The sequence below is a fragment of the Podarcis pityusensis genome, assembly GCF_964106645.2.
Source record: "Podarcis pityusensis genome assembly, chromosome: 9".
Classification (NCBI taxonomy): Eukaryota; Metazoa; Chordata; class Lepidosauria; order Squamata; family Lacertidae; genus Podarcis; species Podarcis pityusensis.
The window spans coordinates 56,312,401-56,330,871 of NC_138034.1; the positions used below are offsets into that span (position 1 = coordinate 56,312,401).

The 18,471-nt window shown below is 42.1% G+C and overlaps 1 protein-coding gene across 1 annotated transcript in view; it reads right to left on the minus strand.

Moving 5' to 3' along the window:
- Window positions 1-18,471, minus strand: part of BANK1 (B cell scaffold protein with ankyrin repeats 1) — a 174,811-nt gene that overhangs the window by 138,145 nt on the left and 18,195 nt on the right. The window contains exon 2 of the mRNA XM_081020292.1: window positions 9,550-9,948. Within this exon, the coding sequence (XP_080876418.1) occupies window positions 9,550-9,948 (399 nt within the window). The remainder of the gene's footprint in view (window positions 1-9,549; window positions 9,949-18,471) is intronic.

Below are 18,471 nucleotides of genomic sequence, written 5' to 3' on the forward strand. Positions count from 1 at the left end.
TTCCAATTTTTTTATTACCATTCTGTTGGGGCAATATAGGGGCAACCATCATTTATTTTATTTTATTGTAGGCGGCGAGTGGCATTGATTATGTAGCCGAAACTACACCACTCAATGCACTAGAGGGCAAAATCAGCAGGCTTGAGGGAGGCCCAAGGTGTGAAGCAGTGCAAAAAAAATTCAGGAAAAAAAGCAGCCCAGCAGAGACAGAGTATGCTCTGCAGCTATCAAATACTAACTAAAATGCAGTGGGAAGTGGAGACATAAAAATAAAGTAGGGAGAGGGAGTGGAATGGTCAGAATAATTAGCAGCTGGTGGGGCAACCCAGACAGGGCTGTGTTGCTGACCTTGCTTCCTAATCTCAGGTGTTGCCAGGGATTGGACTCAAGAGGGTGAGACCGATGAGGAATGGTGGAGATCACACACACCCTCTCCTGACGCTGCATTGATTTACAGCAGGGGGTTGAGGGGGTTGAGGAAAGTAACAGCTCACAGATAGACGAACAAAAGAGTTGGGAAGTGTTAGAAGAAGTGGAGGGGAATTTTGACAGGGCAGGCAACTGACACATCACTGGAGAGAACTTCTGGTCCCCCTTCTCCCAGAACTCGGTGTTCATTAAGGGTGCAGGAAAAACGGAATCAGAGACATTTGGCCACGAGTAGCCACTGTAAAGGGAGATGCTGTTGCGAGGGAGGAGAAGCCCAGTTTGGAGCAACGCCATTGTTAAGGCTTGTTGTGTTCTTTTGTATCTCGCTATGAAAAAGGTAAAGGGACCCCTGACCATTAGGTCCAGTCATGGCCGACTCTGGGGTGGCGGTGCTCATCTCGCTTTATTGGCCGAGGGAGCCGGTGTACAGCTTCTGGGTCATGTGGTCAGCATGACTAAGCCGCTTCTGGCGAACCACAGCAGTGCATGGAAATGCTGTTTACCTTCCCGCTGGAGTGGTACCTATTTATCTGCTTGCACTTTGATGTACTTTCGAACTGCTAGGTTGGCAGGAGCAGGGACCGAGCAATGGGAGCTCTCCCCATCGCGGGGATTCGAACCGCCGACCTTCTGATCGGCAAGCCCTAGGCTCTGTGGTTTAACCCATAGCGCCACCCGCGTCCCTCTTTCGCTATTAGGATTGAATAAAACTCATTAAAAAGGACTCTGCTTTGTTTTCTCTGCTTTTGCTGCAACCGGGGGAGGAATAGCTTTCCTGAAGCCTTGACAGATGTCATGGCCAGATCCTAAGGGGTAGAGCGGGAGGGGGGGGAGCAAGGCAGCGGGGAGCTCAGCCAATCCACCACATTCACTGTTGCACCCATATTGCCCCAAGCTCAATGTTCCTTCCCCTCTCTCCCTCTTGGCAACTAACAATGATGTATGGCACGGAGAAACCAAGTCAGCAATGTAGCTCTGCCCAAGGCGAACTGCGCCACCAGCCATGACTCTTTGAAATCCAGAACAGAGACTTTGCACTGAAACATTTTATCTATGTATTAATAATAATAATAATAAATAATAATAATAATAAATTTTATTTATATCCCACCCTCCCCAGCCGAAGCCGGGCTCAGGGCGGCTAACAACAATAAAATAGTGCAACATTCTAAAAACATTTCATTATAAAAATTAATTAAAATCAAATTGATGGCAACCATAAGCTTAAGTTCTGTAAAGATTGCCAAAGGAGGGAGTCAGGCTGCACCCTGACCAAAGGCCTGGTGGAACAGCTCTGTCTTGCAGGCCCTGCGGAAAGATGTCAAGTCCCGCAGGGCCCTAGTCTCTTGTGACAGAGCATTCCACCAGATTGGAGCAGCAGCCGAAAAAGCCCTGGCTCTAGTTGAGGCCAGCCTAACCTCTCTGTGACCTGAGACCTTCAGGATGTTTTTATTTGAAGACCATAAGTTCCTCTGTGGGACATACCAGGAGAGGCGGTCCCGTAGGTACGAGGTATTGCATTTAGAGCATCATTTTATCCCATTTTTTGTCCAAAAGAGAGAGACTTGTAAACTTCAAGGATAAGATAGTCAGGCTCACAATCTGAATGACAGAAAACGGGATCGGGAGCAGGTAGGGAGAAAGTTAATTAAGGCAATATTTCTTAGTTATAAAATTCTTGTACTGACCAGCTGGAATTGAAAGACGTCAAGGATTTTCTTGCAAGTCCCACCTGCAAATGTTTATAGGATATTGTTTTTTACAGGGAAAATGCAAGCTTTCTGAAAACTCTTTTTCAATGCTCTGAGCTTGCATAACTATGGCAACATTTTGCTGAGCCAACACTGAGGGTCCTGTTTCTCTTTATATCATGATTTGAGTGCCAAGTGATTCATGCTGGCTCAGTTTTCAAGCCAGTCAAACTTCTGAAAACACAGTTCAAAAGGTGTGCTTTATCCCATGTCTCTGCTCCTTAATCCCAGTATCTCATAACCTCTCATCACTATGTAATGTTTATTAACTTGACACTTTGCTGGCAGCAACGGGGAAAAAGCATAATTTCTTCTTTCAAATTAATCTTCTAATTATTTATTCACCAAGAAACGGAGATTTTGACAAGAAGGATGTCTGAGTGCCAGTTGGAGCATTTTGTTTAAGGGCAAGATCCATGAGCTGGACGTCCCTGGTTTATTTAGGGACCAGCTGAGCCATGAACTCTCTGGGATGACCCTTGGTCATCCATCATCAGGCCTCATCTGCAATATGGCAATAATAACCCTAGTCCACCTTACTCGGGACTTCTCCGGGTGACCTGTTTATTGAGCATTCCTTCTGATTTTCTTGCAGAAATCTTATGCAGACTGTCATCAACTGGCTGGTTGTAGAGGAGTAGCGGGAGGAACCATCTGGGGAGCCCCCGAGGGAATTCCCAGGGTACTGGCACCAACTCCAGGGGGGCCTGGAACCTACAATATTTTTGCTGTGGGTGCCCAGCCAATGGCCCTGCCCCTGCCATGTGCCGCTGCCACGTGCCACCCGCTGCTGTCAAGCATATGCTTCCTAATATTTATAGTTTCAGCCCAATGTAAAGCATTTCTGTATGTTCTCTTCACTAATATACAGTGGTACCTCTGGTTGTGAACAGGATCCGTTCCGGAGTCCCGTTCACAACATGAACGGAACGCAACCCGTGTCTGTGCATGCACGGGTCGTGATTCACCACATCTGTGCATGCGCGTGACGTCATTTTGCGTGTCTGTGCATGCACGAGCGACAAAACCTGGAAGTAACCCTTTCCAGTACTTCTGGGTTGCCGCGGGACACAGCCTGAAAAGATTTAACCTGAAGCAAATGTAACAAGAGGTATGACTGTATGCACATTTATGCACACTTTACCCTAGCATACGCGTTTTTGTACACATTATTTGGCTTGAGAACTGCATTGCAAAATTCAGAGATGTGTGGCTTTTGAAAGATGCCCATGTTTAAGTGTGCATATTGTTTTGGAAAGCGTAACTCAGGTAGAGCCAGGGTTTTTGATCAGCCGGAACACATCAGAACATGGTTCCAGCACATTTCCCCAGCTATGCCTCTGGCTCATGAGAAGATTCTCCCTGGAGCGCAAACAGGACATCCTCTGTAGGCTCTGGAGAGGGTCTACTCATGAGCCAGAGGTGCAGCGGGGCTTTAATGAGGCTCTTCAGCTTCCCGGGCTAACAGCTGAGGTGTGGGAAAAAGTCTTCCCTGCGCATCAGCCCTGTGAGCTGCTCTGCCTCTTTGGCTTGCCTGCGCAAGCAGGAGGAACCAGGCAGTTTGCAGACCTGATGCTCAGGGAAATCTTCTTCCTCATTCATTAGCTCTGCCCAACCACAGAGCAGCCCTCCTTCTTCCACTGGCGCAGAAGCAGGAGGGACAGGGCAGCGTTCCTGCACCATTTTTCTAGGGAACAAAGCACCTTTAAATGCCAGCTGGATCTAATTTCTTCCCCACCCTAGTCTTGGGGCCTCATAGGCTTCTTTCACATGCAGAATGTGCAGAAGTTCATTGGTGGGGCCAGGCCTAGACTGCAGATCCTATACACTTCCCTCACAAGTTCCTCCACACAGAGGGGGGCCTGGCTTAATGGGGATTTCTTCTCTTGCATTGAGAATCTATCCGCATGTATGTCTGCACTCCTGTAGACATTTCAAAAGACGATTGGAATAAAAATGTAGAAAAGCAAGACTCTTTCTTAATAATCCTCCTCCACAATTAAACTCTCTAGCCAGAAACTTGGGAAAATGTCAATCGAGAAAGGAAACCTTTTTGCTTCTAAGTAACTATCTGTATTTAGCATTCAAGGTAATGTTTGTAATTTCTGGTAATATATCCCATGGGTATATAATTGGCTTTTCTCTCAACCCCGAGAGATGATTCATTTCACTTCAGTGCAAAGTTATTTTCTTCGTGTTCGGAACTAAGAGGTATAAAAGTTTGGTGACAAGCAGGTTATTTTTAAAAGACAATGCAGCTAGAACAAGAAGCAATTGTGTACTAGACAGGTTCTCTAGTCAAAATGAACTGCATTCTTGGAGATGGGGGGCAGGAATCAAGATCTGGGTTTTGTTTTTGTTTTTTTAATTCAGAAAAAGCTTTAAAGAAGGTGGAGTCAGAGACAGAAGAATGAAATTCCTATTTAAATATGCATTTTAACCTATATTCTCAGAAAATTAGCATTTCTGAAGTATTTTCTCAGAAAACATGCATATTCTAAATGCATATAGTGTCCCAAATCAGCATTTTGTCCAGATCAGCATTACCCCCATCTCCTATTTTAATTGTTAAATTGTTACACTGTTTTAATAGACTTGTCTTATCATAAACCTTAGTTGCGAATGTTTATTTTAATGTTTCAACTGAATTGTTTTATTTGTGTTCTTATTATGCATTTTTCTATTTCTATTTTTATTTTTTGTAGCTGCTTTTATACTTGTCACCCACTTAGAAGCAACTCTGGCAGTTGTGGCATATTAATTAATTGGTTGCACCCCACTCTCTTGTTTCTTACACATTGAGCCAAGAACTGCACCTTACAGGAAGAACATAGGATGCTGCTTTATACTGAGTCCACCTAGCTCAGCTTTGTCTACATTGACTGACAGGAGCTCACCAGGGTTTCAGGTAGAAGTCTCTCCAAGTTGTACCTGGAGGTGCCAAGGGAGATGCCTGGGAATTTCTGCATGCAGAGCAAATGCTCTACCACTGAGCTACAGTCCTTATTCCCCCAAATTTAGAGAAATGTGAAATCCAAATGATAACTGTGTTGTCATTTAGACATCAGTCCAAGAGCTGCTGATCAGATGTGTTTGCACTGGAATCCACAAAGAGCAGGATGCGGGTGGCGCTGTGGGTTAAACCACAGAGCCTAGGGCTTGCCGATTGGAAGGTCGGCAGTTCGAATCCCCACGACAGGGTGAGCTCCCGTTGCTCAGTCTCTGCTCCTGCCAACCCAGCAGTTCAAAAGCAAGTCAAAGTGCAAGTAGATAAACAGGTACTGCTCCAGCGGGAAGGTAAACAGCATTTCTGTGCGCTGCTCTGGTTTACCAGAAGCTGCTTAGTCATGCTGGCCACATGACCCAGAAGCTGTACGCAGCTCCCTCGGCCAGTAAAGCGAGATGAGCACCGCAACCCCAGAGTTGTCCGTGACTGGACCTAATGGTCAGGGCTCCCTTTACCTTTACCACAAAGAGCAAATTGCTCCAGCATTCCAACCTCAAAGTACCCATTGATGGGGGACAACAACAGGAGAGAGTTATTGCCTTTATGCCCTATTCCTGGGCTTCCCAAATGCCTCTGGTTTGCTCCTGTGGGAAATAGGATCCAGCAGGGCTCTTCCGTTGTTCTCAGGAAGACTGAACTAGAAATTTCACTGAATGTTCAGATGCTGCCAAAAGTGGCAACCCACCACAATGACTAAACTATTCTCTTGTCCATGCCTAGCCTAAAGCACTCAGTGTTCCCAAGCAGTTTCTCATCCAAGTACCAATCAGGCCTGATCTGACTTAGCTTCTGAGATCAGACATGTTATGGCTTGCAGGAGTTTGGTACATCCAGTTTTAACAGCCAGGCGAGTAAACCCTGCTTGTGTTTCAAGGTAATATGCCAGTGCTTTTGTTACAGGTCCTCCAAGTTTCTCATTCCAAGTTACTGCTGGAACGAAATAGCATGCAGAATATTATTTTACCAGAAACATTATGTATACCACCATTCTGGGAAATTAAGGTACATGCAGTGCTTTGCAAGCTTCTTACAGGTCAAGTGGACCCATAATTCCTACATTTCCCTGGGCGTATTCTAGCATTAAACTGGGACAAATGGACCTAGTCTTCATGCACATGCAAACTAAAATGCTTTTTTATGGCTTTTGAGTGCTTCTTTTATACTCATAATATTTTTTCTAGCAAGCTTTCAAGGGACAAGAAAAACCCATAATGAGAAGCTATGGGCTGGATGTTGCCGAACGATTTGTACTGCACACGCTCTCATTAATTTACCTTTAGGCTCACAGAACGGGCCCTTTGCATATGGAAAAAGAAAACATGCTTGCCAAGTATTTTAACTGGGGGTGGTGGGGAGACAAAGTCTATTTCACTTTGTTAGTGCATGTAAATACTTTCCTCTTTCAGCCAACAGATACACATTGGAAATCTTTAACTATATGCTTCAAGAGTATTTTCAACAAGAATTTAACCATAAGGCATAGGAGAAGAAAAGTAAGGATTTGCATAGACAGTTCTATCGCAAAACACCCCCCCCCCCCATGTCTGAATTCCTTTTGGGAGGCAATTGTGAGCAACTCTAATCTTTATGCATCTGCAATGTTACTAAAATGTTCTTAGTTCATATAGTCCTTTTGCAGTTTCTTGATGGATACTATCCGTATTCCCATTATAGCAGGGGTGATGTGGTGCAGAAAGAATGAAGATACATCACAATTAGTTCCTTTTCCTGTGACATCTTTGGTTTTCAAGCATGGTTGAATACTTTAAACTGGGAAGCTACATTTTTAATGAAGTACACATTTTTTTATAGCCAACATTAAGTACTTTTAAGTCCCATTGATCTGAATTGGAGAGAGTTAGATATATGCTTAAATCTTCCATTGACTTAGAGGTACTTAATTTGAGACACATTTTGCCTTTTGCCTTATATTTAAAAACTTAAATATAATACATTTAGGATATACTTGGGGAAATATCTGGATATATGGTAACCGTTTCCTGCTATAGTAATTTTAAGGGGATATGGTTACCATATAATGATTTGATATTTTGGGTAGCGCTGTGGGTTAAACCACAGAGCCTAGGACTTGCCGATCAGAAGGTCAGCGGTTCGAATCCCCGTGACGGGGTGAGCTCCCATTGCTTGGTCCCAGCTCCTGCCAATCTAGCAGTTCGAAAGCAAGTCAAAGTGTAAGTAGATAAATAGGTACCGCTCCAGCGGTAAGGTAAACGGCGTTTCCGTGCGCTGCTCTGGTTCTCCAGAAGCCGCTTAGTCATGCTGGCCACATGACCTGGAAGCTGTACGCCGGCTCCCTCGGCCAGTAAAGTAAGATGAGCACCGCAACCCCAGAGTCGGCCACGACTGGACCTAATTGTCAGGGGTCCCTTTACCTTTTTTAGTTGACATATTGTTTAAAGTTCCTGGCACTTATAATCCTTTATGCTGCAAAAGTAAAGAGAAAAGAAAACGTTTCTATCATCTATAGCAGTGATGGCCATACTTGGCTCTCCAGCTGTTTTTGGACTACAACTCCCATCATCCCTAACAGGACCAAAACAGCTGGAGGGCTGAGTTTGGCCATCACTGATCTATAGTGAACTTGGCCATTTGTGCAATTTATAGTATTGCTGGAATATTGTACAAATTTGTACAATATTTGAAGCTTTTGATTATTATTTTTTATACATGAGAACCACGCACAGGAGTTAGCTGTACTTGCCAACTTACATAACAACAGCAACTATCATATGAAGAATATATTTCAAATATCGAAGAATGAAGACCTTGAGAAGGACTGTGTCTTAGTAACATAACACATGCATTGCATGGAAAAGATCTCAAGTTCAAACCGCATCATTTTCATGTAGCGCTGGGAAAACTCTTGCCTGTAACTTCAGAGAGCCGCTGCCATTGTTGACAGTACTGAGCTAAATGACCTGACTTGGTATAAGGCACCTCCCTATGTTCCTAAGTTATTAGGTCTCTTCTGCAATAGAAAAAGGGGTAAATAAAATATTTGGACGCACAATTATGGCCAAATTGAGTCATTATGTAAGAACTAAGGACAACCATGGGGTTACCTTAGAAATGTTTTCAGAACTTTTCATGTGGTCCAGAATTCAGCTGCAAAGATCTTGGTGGGCTCACTTCCCTGGGTCCAATTTGCATGGTTGCCCATTTGCTTCTAACCACAATTCACACTGCTGATGATATTCTTTTAAAAGCCCTAAATGGCTTATGTCATTAGAATATCTTAGGGATGACTTCCCATTCTATCCTGCCTGCTCCCAAACATCAGGAGGAGTGGCCTTTTTATGAGTCTCACCAAGTGTTGAGGCATGGCTGGGGTGAGACAAGACAAAGGGCCTTCTCAGATTATGGAGCATCTTGCTACTTCCATCACTGTTTATTCCTAAGCCCCTTTCATGACTGAATCAAAGAAAGCACCACATGATCACTGGGAGCTGGGACACATTGCTGACAACACACCCCTAACATCCACACTTGTGAAAAGCACAGACTGTCCACGCCCTTGTTAGCTGCCCCATGCCCACTAATCACAAGGAAGTTCTAGAGAGTGCAGTGGTGCACTTCAGGTCTTCACCTGGTGCCTACGAAGCCTCTGAGCTCCCCACTCACTGTCCCCTTAGTCATGATGAGTTCTGTTAGCTTTTCCTCCCTTGAAAATGCATAGAGTTGAAAGAGGAAGGGAGACGAGTGACCTTCTTTCCCACTTCCTCTTTCAGACGAATTCTACCGGATACAAGTTTTACTGAGCTCTCTTTGAAAAACAAAGTGACACATCTGTCTGCATCTTTACTCTCTTGGGCAAGGATGGGTGATCTGAGGGAGTGAGGAGAAAAGTGACCAGAAATCCCCATCACTCAAAATTCCAAATGTGACTTTCAAAGGTTGGTGACACCTAATTCGGAATTCTCCACTGCTTGCATTACAAAAAAATGCAAGAAAAGAGTATGTGCATGTATACATGCATTTCTTTTTTTACAAAATTCCAATAAAAGGTTCTTTCAGTTCACTTCTCTCCCCCCCCCCCATGTTACTGTAATATATGCAAATCACATCAAAGTTGCTTTTCAGATGGAAAGAATATAAAAACCATTCCTGCTTATTGGGACAAAACCATATGACAAATAAATCATCATTAGGCTTAAACTATTTGTTGAGCCAACTGCTGAGCTTCAGAATATTTTAAGACTGTCTCAAAAAATGTGGAAGCACACCTATCTGCTGTGCCCCAGTCCCTGAAAATAAAGCGGATTTTTAAGAGAGAGGAAGGAGGATGAGGAAGAAGGAAGGAAGGAAGGAAGGAAGGAAGGAAGGAAGGAAGGAAGATGTTACCTTGTTGAATAATGCCAGTAATCACTGCAAGGTAGACTTCTGGATCATGATTAGTGGTAATCAACAGATTGTGTGGGTCTATATTCAATATTTGATAGATAGTGTCTGAACTTTCAATCCCACAAAGCAAAACAACCACCCTTTCAGGAGGCTGAAGGATCTTGTCCAGAAAACGTCTTTTCTTTTTGTTCAGACAGTTAACAAGTCCACTTGAAAGTATCAGCAGTTTACATCTGTAAGATCCCAGGGGTGGAAATCCCAGGTGGATGGATGGAGATCCCATGTTGTAAAGCAAGATTCTGTCTTCTGATAAGAGATGCTTGAAAATTGTTTTTAAATACAGTGCCCATTCCTGTGCATCTTCTTCATGGATAATAGCAAGACTGCCCTGTGCATTTTCTGAAGAAGAAAAAGAAAAAGATTTACAGATAAGCGTCACTTTATATCAGTGGCTAATAATTTCAGATGCAATTAAAGATTGGTTCACACAAGCCCAAACGCATTCCATTCATGAAGAAATTAGCATGAAACTTGCATGAAAAATTGCCATGTTTGGATCAGACCTGATATATCCATTGACAATGGTGATCTTTAGAAAATACCATACTGAGCCTAGGGGATTTTGCTGCCTATGGTGAAGGACAAAATGGCAGCTTCCAGTCCATGTGCAACAGCTAACTGGACTGGCAGTTGAATGTTACTAAGCAATGCTGGTAGCCTTCCAGAGTCTCTTGCTAAGCTTTCTTTCACATGAGCAAGGACCTCCAAATTCACACTGAATTTCATCTAAGGCAAAATCCAGCAGCTATATATATATATATATATATATATATATATATATATTCAGGGCAGACGTGCTATTAGCCAGAATGAGTTGACCATGAGTGCAGCAGCAGCAGCTGCCCCTAACCATTCTTCCTGACCCTACCAGCTATTCTCTTCTGTTGGAAGACAGAGCTGTATGGGTCATGCACAGTGAGAGATGGCTGTATTTTGTTTGAAAGGCTGTCAGTCCTCTAGTTGAAGGGATGCCGAAACCATGTCCAGTTTAAAAGTAAAGAACCATAAGAGCCAGGAGTCTTCAAGCTGCCCATCAACAGCTAACATCTAAATAACAGAATGAGCAGGCATACAGATCACCTGGTGGTAATAATAATAATAATAATAATAATAATAATAATAATAAATTTATTCCTTATATCCCACCCATCTGGCTGGGCCTCCCCAGCCACTCTAGTCTTCCCCACTATGGTGAGACATATTTTATTTCTGGTTAAATTAGACTCGTTATTTCTTAATTTGTATCTATATATTAGCACACACAAATTTCATATAAATCTCTCTTCTCGTTTTTGCTGATGCATTCTCCTTTTTGGGGTGTGGGGGTGGGATGCCAAACTGGCCTCTATGCTCAGAAGGTCGAGGCACCTGAAGGGCTTCATCCTCTTCAGTACAGGTGAACGTTCAGGCTCTGGGCTTCTCAGAATATTTAAAGGGAGGTGGTTGCTGATGCTCAAGCATTAGCTTTTGTGAAGCTTTCCCCAGGATCCTCTTTGCTCGCAGGCAGGAAGTGAGTTTCTCATTAAAAAATAATAATCAAATCTTAACTTTAGGTCTCCATAGTTCCACACCAGTTTGCAATTATTTTATAAAGTCCTCATGAAAATTCATCAGTGTTCCTGTGAAAATTTCTCCTAATCTACACATGCTTCCTTGCAATGATACCCACACGTATTGTATGCATTTTGTACACATTACATGGCTGGGGGAACTGCACTGTAAAATATGTACAAGTGTGAATTTCAAAAGATGCCTGTGTTTCAATTTATATTGTTTGAAGAAGTATGAGTTAGGTAGATTCACCTTTAAATATGACCTGAATTGATCTTTTTCCCCCTATCCTTGTTCTAGCCTGACAAGATTCTGAAGCAAGACAGCTGCAAATGGAACTCCTCTTTGATGCAAGGCCGTGAGATTTTTCACAATAAACTGAAAATGAACAATACTGTACAGACAAGAGTTAATCCTGAGTTCCTTCTCTGGACTGTACTTTTCCTGGGATGTCTTGTGCTCCTTTTTTATAGGTCTGCATATAAACATGTTTTTTTTTTAATAATCTCACGTTAAATTAAAGCAGACAGGCTTCACATTTATTTATTTTTGGGAGCTTGGCTGCATTGTGTGGAGGTAAAATGAAGTGACATGTGAAGCATAATCTTACCTGTGACATGGCTACTGTAGAGAATAAGAGCCTATTAGCTGCACTAGGTCTATTGATCATTAACAATGTGTTGCATGGCACAATGTGACACAACAATGAATATAGGTAGTTCAATTGCTCCAGGCTTATTTCTGCAGGAAGCATAATAGGACTGTGCTCCCACAGCAATTGTCACACTGTAACACAGCTGGAGACAGTGAAGAAAAGCAGCCCAAAGCCATGTTTTGTAAAGGTTTTCTTTAAAAAAAAATTAAAAAGAGGGCATGAAATGCACCCTGCTCTCCACTACAATACTGTCATTTTACTTGGTTACTGGTGGTAGAATTCTACTAGAATTGTCATATAGTTAGTTCAGATTCATGCCACATAATTAACTGCAACTATAATATAATAGGACATATTCACACATTATTGTGCGTAGGGATATGCACTAGTCTAGGCATGTCTACTCAGAGGTAAGTCCTATTGAGTTTAACGGGGCTTACTCCTAGGTAAGCATGTCTGAAATACCACACACCAGCTTTTCAAAACCTCATGCCGTCCAGATCTTTAGGACTGCCAATCTCATCAACGCTGACCATTGGCCATGCTGGCTAAGGCAGATGGGAGTTGTGGTCCACAAGAGGGCACAAGACTGGGGAACACTGACTTAAGCCCCACTGAACACAGAAATATAGGAAGCTGTCTTAAACCCATCAGAGAATTGGTCCATCTATCTCAATATTGTCTGCCCAATGGGTATTGGCTCTCCAGGATTTCAGACAGGAGACCTACCTAAAGATTCCAGGTACTGAACCAAGGATCATCTACCAGTGTTTGAATTACAGGAGACAGGCAAAGGAGGATCACCCCCAAACTTTTGTGATGGCCATTAACTACAGTTTTTGAAGGCTAAAGAGGGTCATTATTTGGCTAAAAAATGAGGAAGGGTAGACAATGGATTTCAGTAATGGTCCCCTAATTCTTCCCTCGTAGTTTCAGCACTGACCTCTACATGCTGCTGCTGCAGAAACAGGCAACTCCTGCATTTCATGTATAAAATGTAAGTTAAGGGGAATGTTGCCCTCTTAAAACTTAATAGAACCTATCACACTTTGACAAAATTAAGCTATGCTTCACCTGTTTTGTACTTGGAAGCCCTGTGGAATAAAAATGTATTATTAGTTCTGCAATGAGGAACAAGAGGCAATTGTGTGCTGCCATCCAGAGCATAATAGGAGCTTTCTGACAAGGTAAAACATTCTCTAGGTTACTGGTGCGCGGCCACCCATAAAGGCGTAATATAACAGAACCACCAAATGTGGCATCTAACCATTGCTCAGAAAGAAATATTGATTCTGTGACGTTGAGGAAGTACATGAGCATTTTCTTTTGTGATATATGCAGGGGATATAGGAGGGGATGGGAGCAGGCTGGCAGCTAGGGATGGGCCACAAATTCATTGTAGGTTGCGTTTAAAAGCAAACCTATCTCATTTGCACTTTCTAAAACAATACACAAACTGAAACACAGCAGTCTGCCCAAACTGGCACTTCTCCAAATTTTGCAATGGTGTTCTCCAGCCAAGTAATATGTACAAAAAAAACTGTGCTCTACCATGATGCTATAGGCAATAATGTGCATATATCACCAAATATAATATACAGAATGCATCATATTGGAAGCAATTACTTTGCAAAAATGTGTACGTTGGACAAAGTTGCATACAAAAATATGCACATGGTGAATTTTCATGAGGGCTCTCTTTAAAAAGACAACAAACTTTTGCAAACTGATGTGGAAATGTGGAAAACTGTTCTTAAGATTGGAGGAACAAAAAACTGAGATAAACCAAAATCCACAGACTCACCCATCCCTATGCTTTACCATGATGCTATAGGCATTTCTCCCATGCATTAAAAAGTCTATAAACTCAATCACCCATGTCTTTATAAGATTAAAGAAAGAATTTCCCAACATAAGAACACAGCAGTCTTGGCTCCAGAAAGCAGTGTTCTCCAGCCAGCACCTTGCTTGATTACTAAGAGCACTCTGAAGTTTTATAAGCAGCCTTTAATCATCTTCCTTTCCATTAGTGGCACATTTCTTTGAAGCCATATGACTTAGACCCCCCACCCACATCATTTCCCATTATCCGAGAGCGCTGCTAAAGTGCTTTGGGTTATTCTACCCATACCCTAAATTGATTTCAGTTTTGCTTTATGAATTTGCCATCTAACAGTGCACCAGCCTAGAGATGCTAGAAGCATACATGTGTTTACTTTTTGGATGAAAAATAGTGTTGAGAAGTAAGGTTGCTTCTCCTCCTCCTTAGATAGTGTGCAGTTCCTGGTTCTCAGCCAGAGAGAATACTTCTTAATATGCAAGATGAATAGAAAAGAAAAGTAACTCGATTAATATTGCCTTTTCCTGTTAGTCTGGTTGAAAAAGATGCAGATGGACACATTCACTTCCAAGCATCCAGTGGTTGCTTTCCATATCATAGAACCAAAGAATTGTTGGACGAGACCCTGAAGTTCAACAAGTCCAGCTCCCTGCAATGCAGGAATCTTTTGCCCAACATGTGGCTCAAACCTACAACCCTGAGATTAACAGTCTCATGCTCTACCAACTGAGCTATTCCATATCTGGGGAAAGCGCTATAGTTTAGTGGTAGAACATCAGCTTTTCATCCAGAAGGTCCCAGGTGCAGTCCTGGGCATCAAGCCACTTTATGGCAGTCATGGAAATGGTAAATTCCATGGTAAGTGGTATTAAGAAGACTTTTTCTACAACCCATTTTCTGACAGCAACTGAGGGCGAGTCAATGAAAGATGCAGGAGAAGGCTTGAGATCCTTATGGTACCCATTCACCAAAGTCTCAAGTCTAATTCACACTTGCATGCTCACTTGATTATCATTACTGCACAACCATCACTTGTGTATTGCAAGATCAAGTGATAGCTTCTCTGTGTGAATGGGGCATCACAGAAAGAGCAATACAGAGAGAAAGTTCGTATCAACTGGCACACAGTGGAATCCATATTATTCATATAGTCACTAGTTTTGGGATCACCTCCCTCGCTTCTTGTGTGACCCATTGACCTCCAACAGTTGTCCCTTATCATAAGACATGCTGCTTGTTCAATTATCTCACGAATGGTAGCACTATCATCCCTTCTCCATTTTCAAGGATCCAGAAAACAAATGTGGTGATTTCAAAGTGACTTTAACACTGATCAATTGTGGTATGGAGAGGGAACCCTATTACCCACCAAATAGCTAAAGAACAGGCTATGCAGCCAACAGTCATCAATACTGGGTGGAAGGGAACAGCTCGAAAGGACTACTAAGTGCACTCTGATACACTCTACAAAGTGTAATAATTCATGTGCATTGTGTCCTTGGGATTTTCTGCCTGGCATGCTTCCTGTGTGTATTTTCAACGAGTAGGTTTTGACTTTGTGGACTAGGAAATAGAATTGGAGTCAGCTTAGGACTTGGTTCCACATTGTCAGTGCTGAAGGCCTGGCTTTAAATCTGGGACAAAAAGAGGTTGTGTGAATTTCAATAGGTGCTGGGTGTGTGTGTGCATCTTGAACCGGAGTTTCTAGTAGCTTCCACCATTCACACACTGCTTCCCCATGAACCTTATAGACAGTGCTCTGAATACAACATGTTTCCAACATCTATATTTAGGCAGTAGCAACCTGCCAGACCATCTAGTCAGCTGACCCCCAAGGCCAATCTGTGTCCACCAGGACACAGTCCTCGCCTCAGAGCTTGTTACTCTCAGACATTTGGCCCTATCATTAGGCAGAGTGAGGTGACTGCCTCAGCTGACATTTCTGGGAGCACAAAATGGACACGACACTCTGTGCCCCCCCAAGCTAACATGCTGCTTTCAGGGGCAGTGGGGATACCAATGCTAGTTTGAAGCTGCTAGTCTGGCCAGTTTTTGTACATGGAATTGGGGAGGCACCCTCCTGCCTGCGCCTTGGACAGCAAAATGTCTTGGTGCAGCCCTGCAAATTAAAGGTTAAATGACGTGCTGTTTAAAATAGGTATTTGTCATTATCTTTCATTAGTATTAATACGAAGCGTAGACACTATTTTCACCAGGACTACAGTGCACATGAAAAAGAAGTTTAGCCATTTCTCCGCAACTGCAGTCCCAATGATAATCCCTTCACATGGCAATCAGTGTTAGAGGAAAAGCTCCCACTGGAACTAATTTGAGTTTTGTCTCTAATGCTAATTGCCACTAGACTGGGGGGGGGGGGGGAGAGATTTAAGTTTGGATCATGCCTAGGGAAGTAAGGGTTAAACTGCTGCTTCAGTTTAGATTAGATTTGTTTGGGCAGTAGTCAACCAATGTGTTCATTAACACAAGCATCTACGCTTACACAACAGGACTTTCCCTTTTCTCCTCCCCACACATGTCACTGTGCCCTCTCCAATCCTACTCCAGAGAGACAGGGGAACCCCTAGAATAGATTTAGGGAGCATGGGGAGGAGAGAAGAATATTATTTTGTGGCACAAGCTGAAATTCTTACGTTCATGGCACTTTCATATAAACCTCTATACTGGATACAAGACTTCATTTGTATCTAGTAATTCCATCGTCAGAAAATAAAAGTTTTAACAGTGTGAAGGCTCCATTTAAATTGCCTCGGAACATTCACATTCAATATTTTAAAGCTCTGGCAACATGTTCGCACACTATTCATTTTATATAGCATGCAGACAGAATCACAGTATTGTAGAGTTGGAAGGGATGACAAGGGTCATCTAGTCCAACCCTCCGCAATGCAGGAATTTTCTGCCCAACATGGGGCTCAAACACACAACTTTGAGATTTAGCATCTCATGCTCTATTGACTGAGTTATTTTGACCTTGAGTGTTTCATGCGATTCCATGATTTCTGCCATGGATCTTAATCCCTACCCATTTACATTAAAATAATAAACTTTTAATAGGTGTTGGCTTGACCATATCAATTTCTTCCATCAGTTAATTACTTTTGGAAGATCAAATTGCATATAAAGGCAGACATCTCCCTATTTGATTTGATTTTCCACACTTGCAGAAACTTTCCTATTAGATCTGCACAAGAATGATAATGAAAACTAAAATAATATTTATTAATAGTTTCAGAATTACAGGAAAAAAAGAAAAAATTAAAAACAACACTACAGTACATAAAAAGAAGAAAAAAAGCAAAACATAAAAACCAATACAACAATACAGCAAAAAGATAAAAAGAAAGGAAGGGAAAAAAAGACACAAATCCCATATTACATATCTTTAACTTCCATTTGCTTGTTTCATTGACCTCCTCACACCTCCCTTTTTGTATTCTAGTTTAATTAGTTATTTCAGCAAATTCTTTCCATCTTTCTCAATTTTTATTAAATAATTTATCTTGACAATTTAACCTATTAATTAACTCAACAAATCCTTTCCATCTTTTCCCCATATTCTGTTATTCAAATTACCTTAATTTATTTAACCTTATCTTACCGTAAAATACTTTAGAGCTTAAAACTTAATACTCGATTATACATAACTCCTGATATCATTTCTACTAGAGTCATATAGTTTCATTCCAACATTTTCCCTAATATTCATTAATTTTAGGCTAATTCCCTAAATAAAAATTTTCTTTATAAATTTTCTTCCAATCTTCATCCAACGTCTCTTCTTCCTGGTCTCGGGTCGTGTCAATCCTTACTGTCCATTCCTTCTAGTCCATCAACCTGGTAATCTTATGTCCGAGGCCCTTAAGTCTCTTCCATGTCCCTTCTGCAGATCTTCTTCTTCTTGTTTATATTTGCACTTTTCCTTGTCTTTTGTTGGTCTCTTTCTTAATTTCTTTCCTTTCTCATTGAGGAGTAGGTCTCTGGGGGATTCCAACCCAAAATTATCTCCGTCTCCCTTCATCAAACCAGCCCATTCCCCACAGTCCCACTCCCCACAGTCATCAATGTAATCCAAAAAATATTTAAGAACATATTTCAAAGTCTCTCCAAAGTTAAGAACCTCCTCAGCTCCAGACTCCCCCTGGCCCACTCCAACTTCAATCTTCAAAGACAGCGGCTTATGCTCCTGTAGGGCCTCGGGTCTCTCCATTTGTATTATTTGAGGTGCGACCGCAACCTCCTCCATTATCTTCTGCACTTGCCCAATCAATACAGGTTCCTGAGTTGGTCCCTGAATGGTTTCTGTGTCAATATTCCCTGTTTGTCCACAGTTATTGACCACAACAGTCATCAAATCAATTTTCTCATTCATCAAATCCATCTTCTCATGCATCTGTTCCAACAAGGCACTTGTCTTGCATAAAGCAAGCACCAAAACTTCCTCCCAGCTCATATTTAGTCAAGGTCAAAAGGACTGGTCCCACGATCTTAATCTCACAGCTGTAGAGTCCTCAAGTAGACTGCAGCAACAATTTAACAAGCTCCCTCTAGAGGAGACAATTTCTATTTGTATCCATTTTTTTAAGGCAAGTCCAACAAAGGAAAATTACTTTCATTTTTCAGATATTTTGTTTCTTTAGAATGCAAAAGGCAACATTGGAATCAGTTTATTTCTCTTCTTTAGCTATCTGTCAAAGTATTCCATTCACAGTCAATGAACCTCTCCAAGAATTTCTGTCTCTGACACCCCGTTCCCAGGTTAGAGACGGTGGAAACTTATCTTTCTTGACGCCCTCTC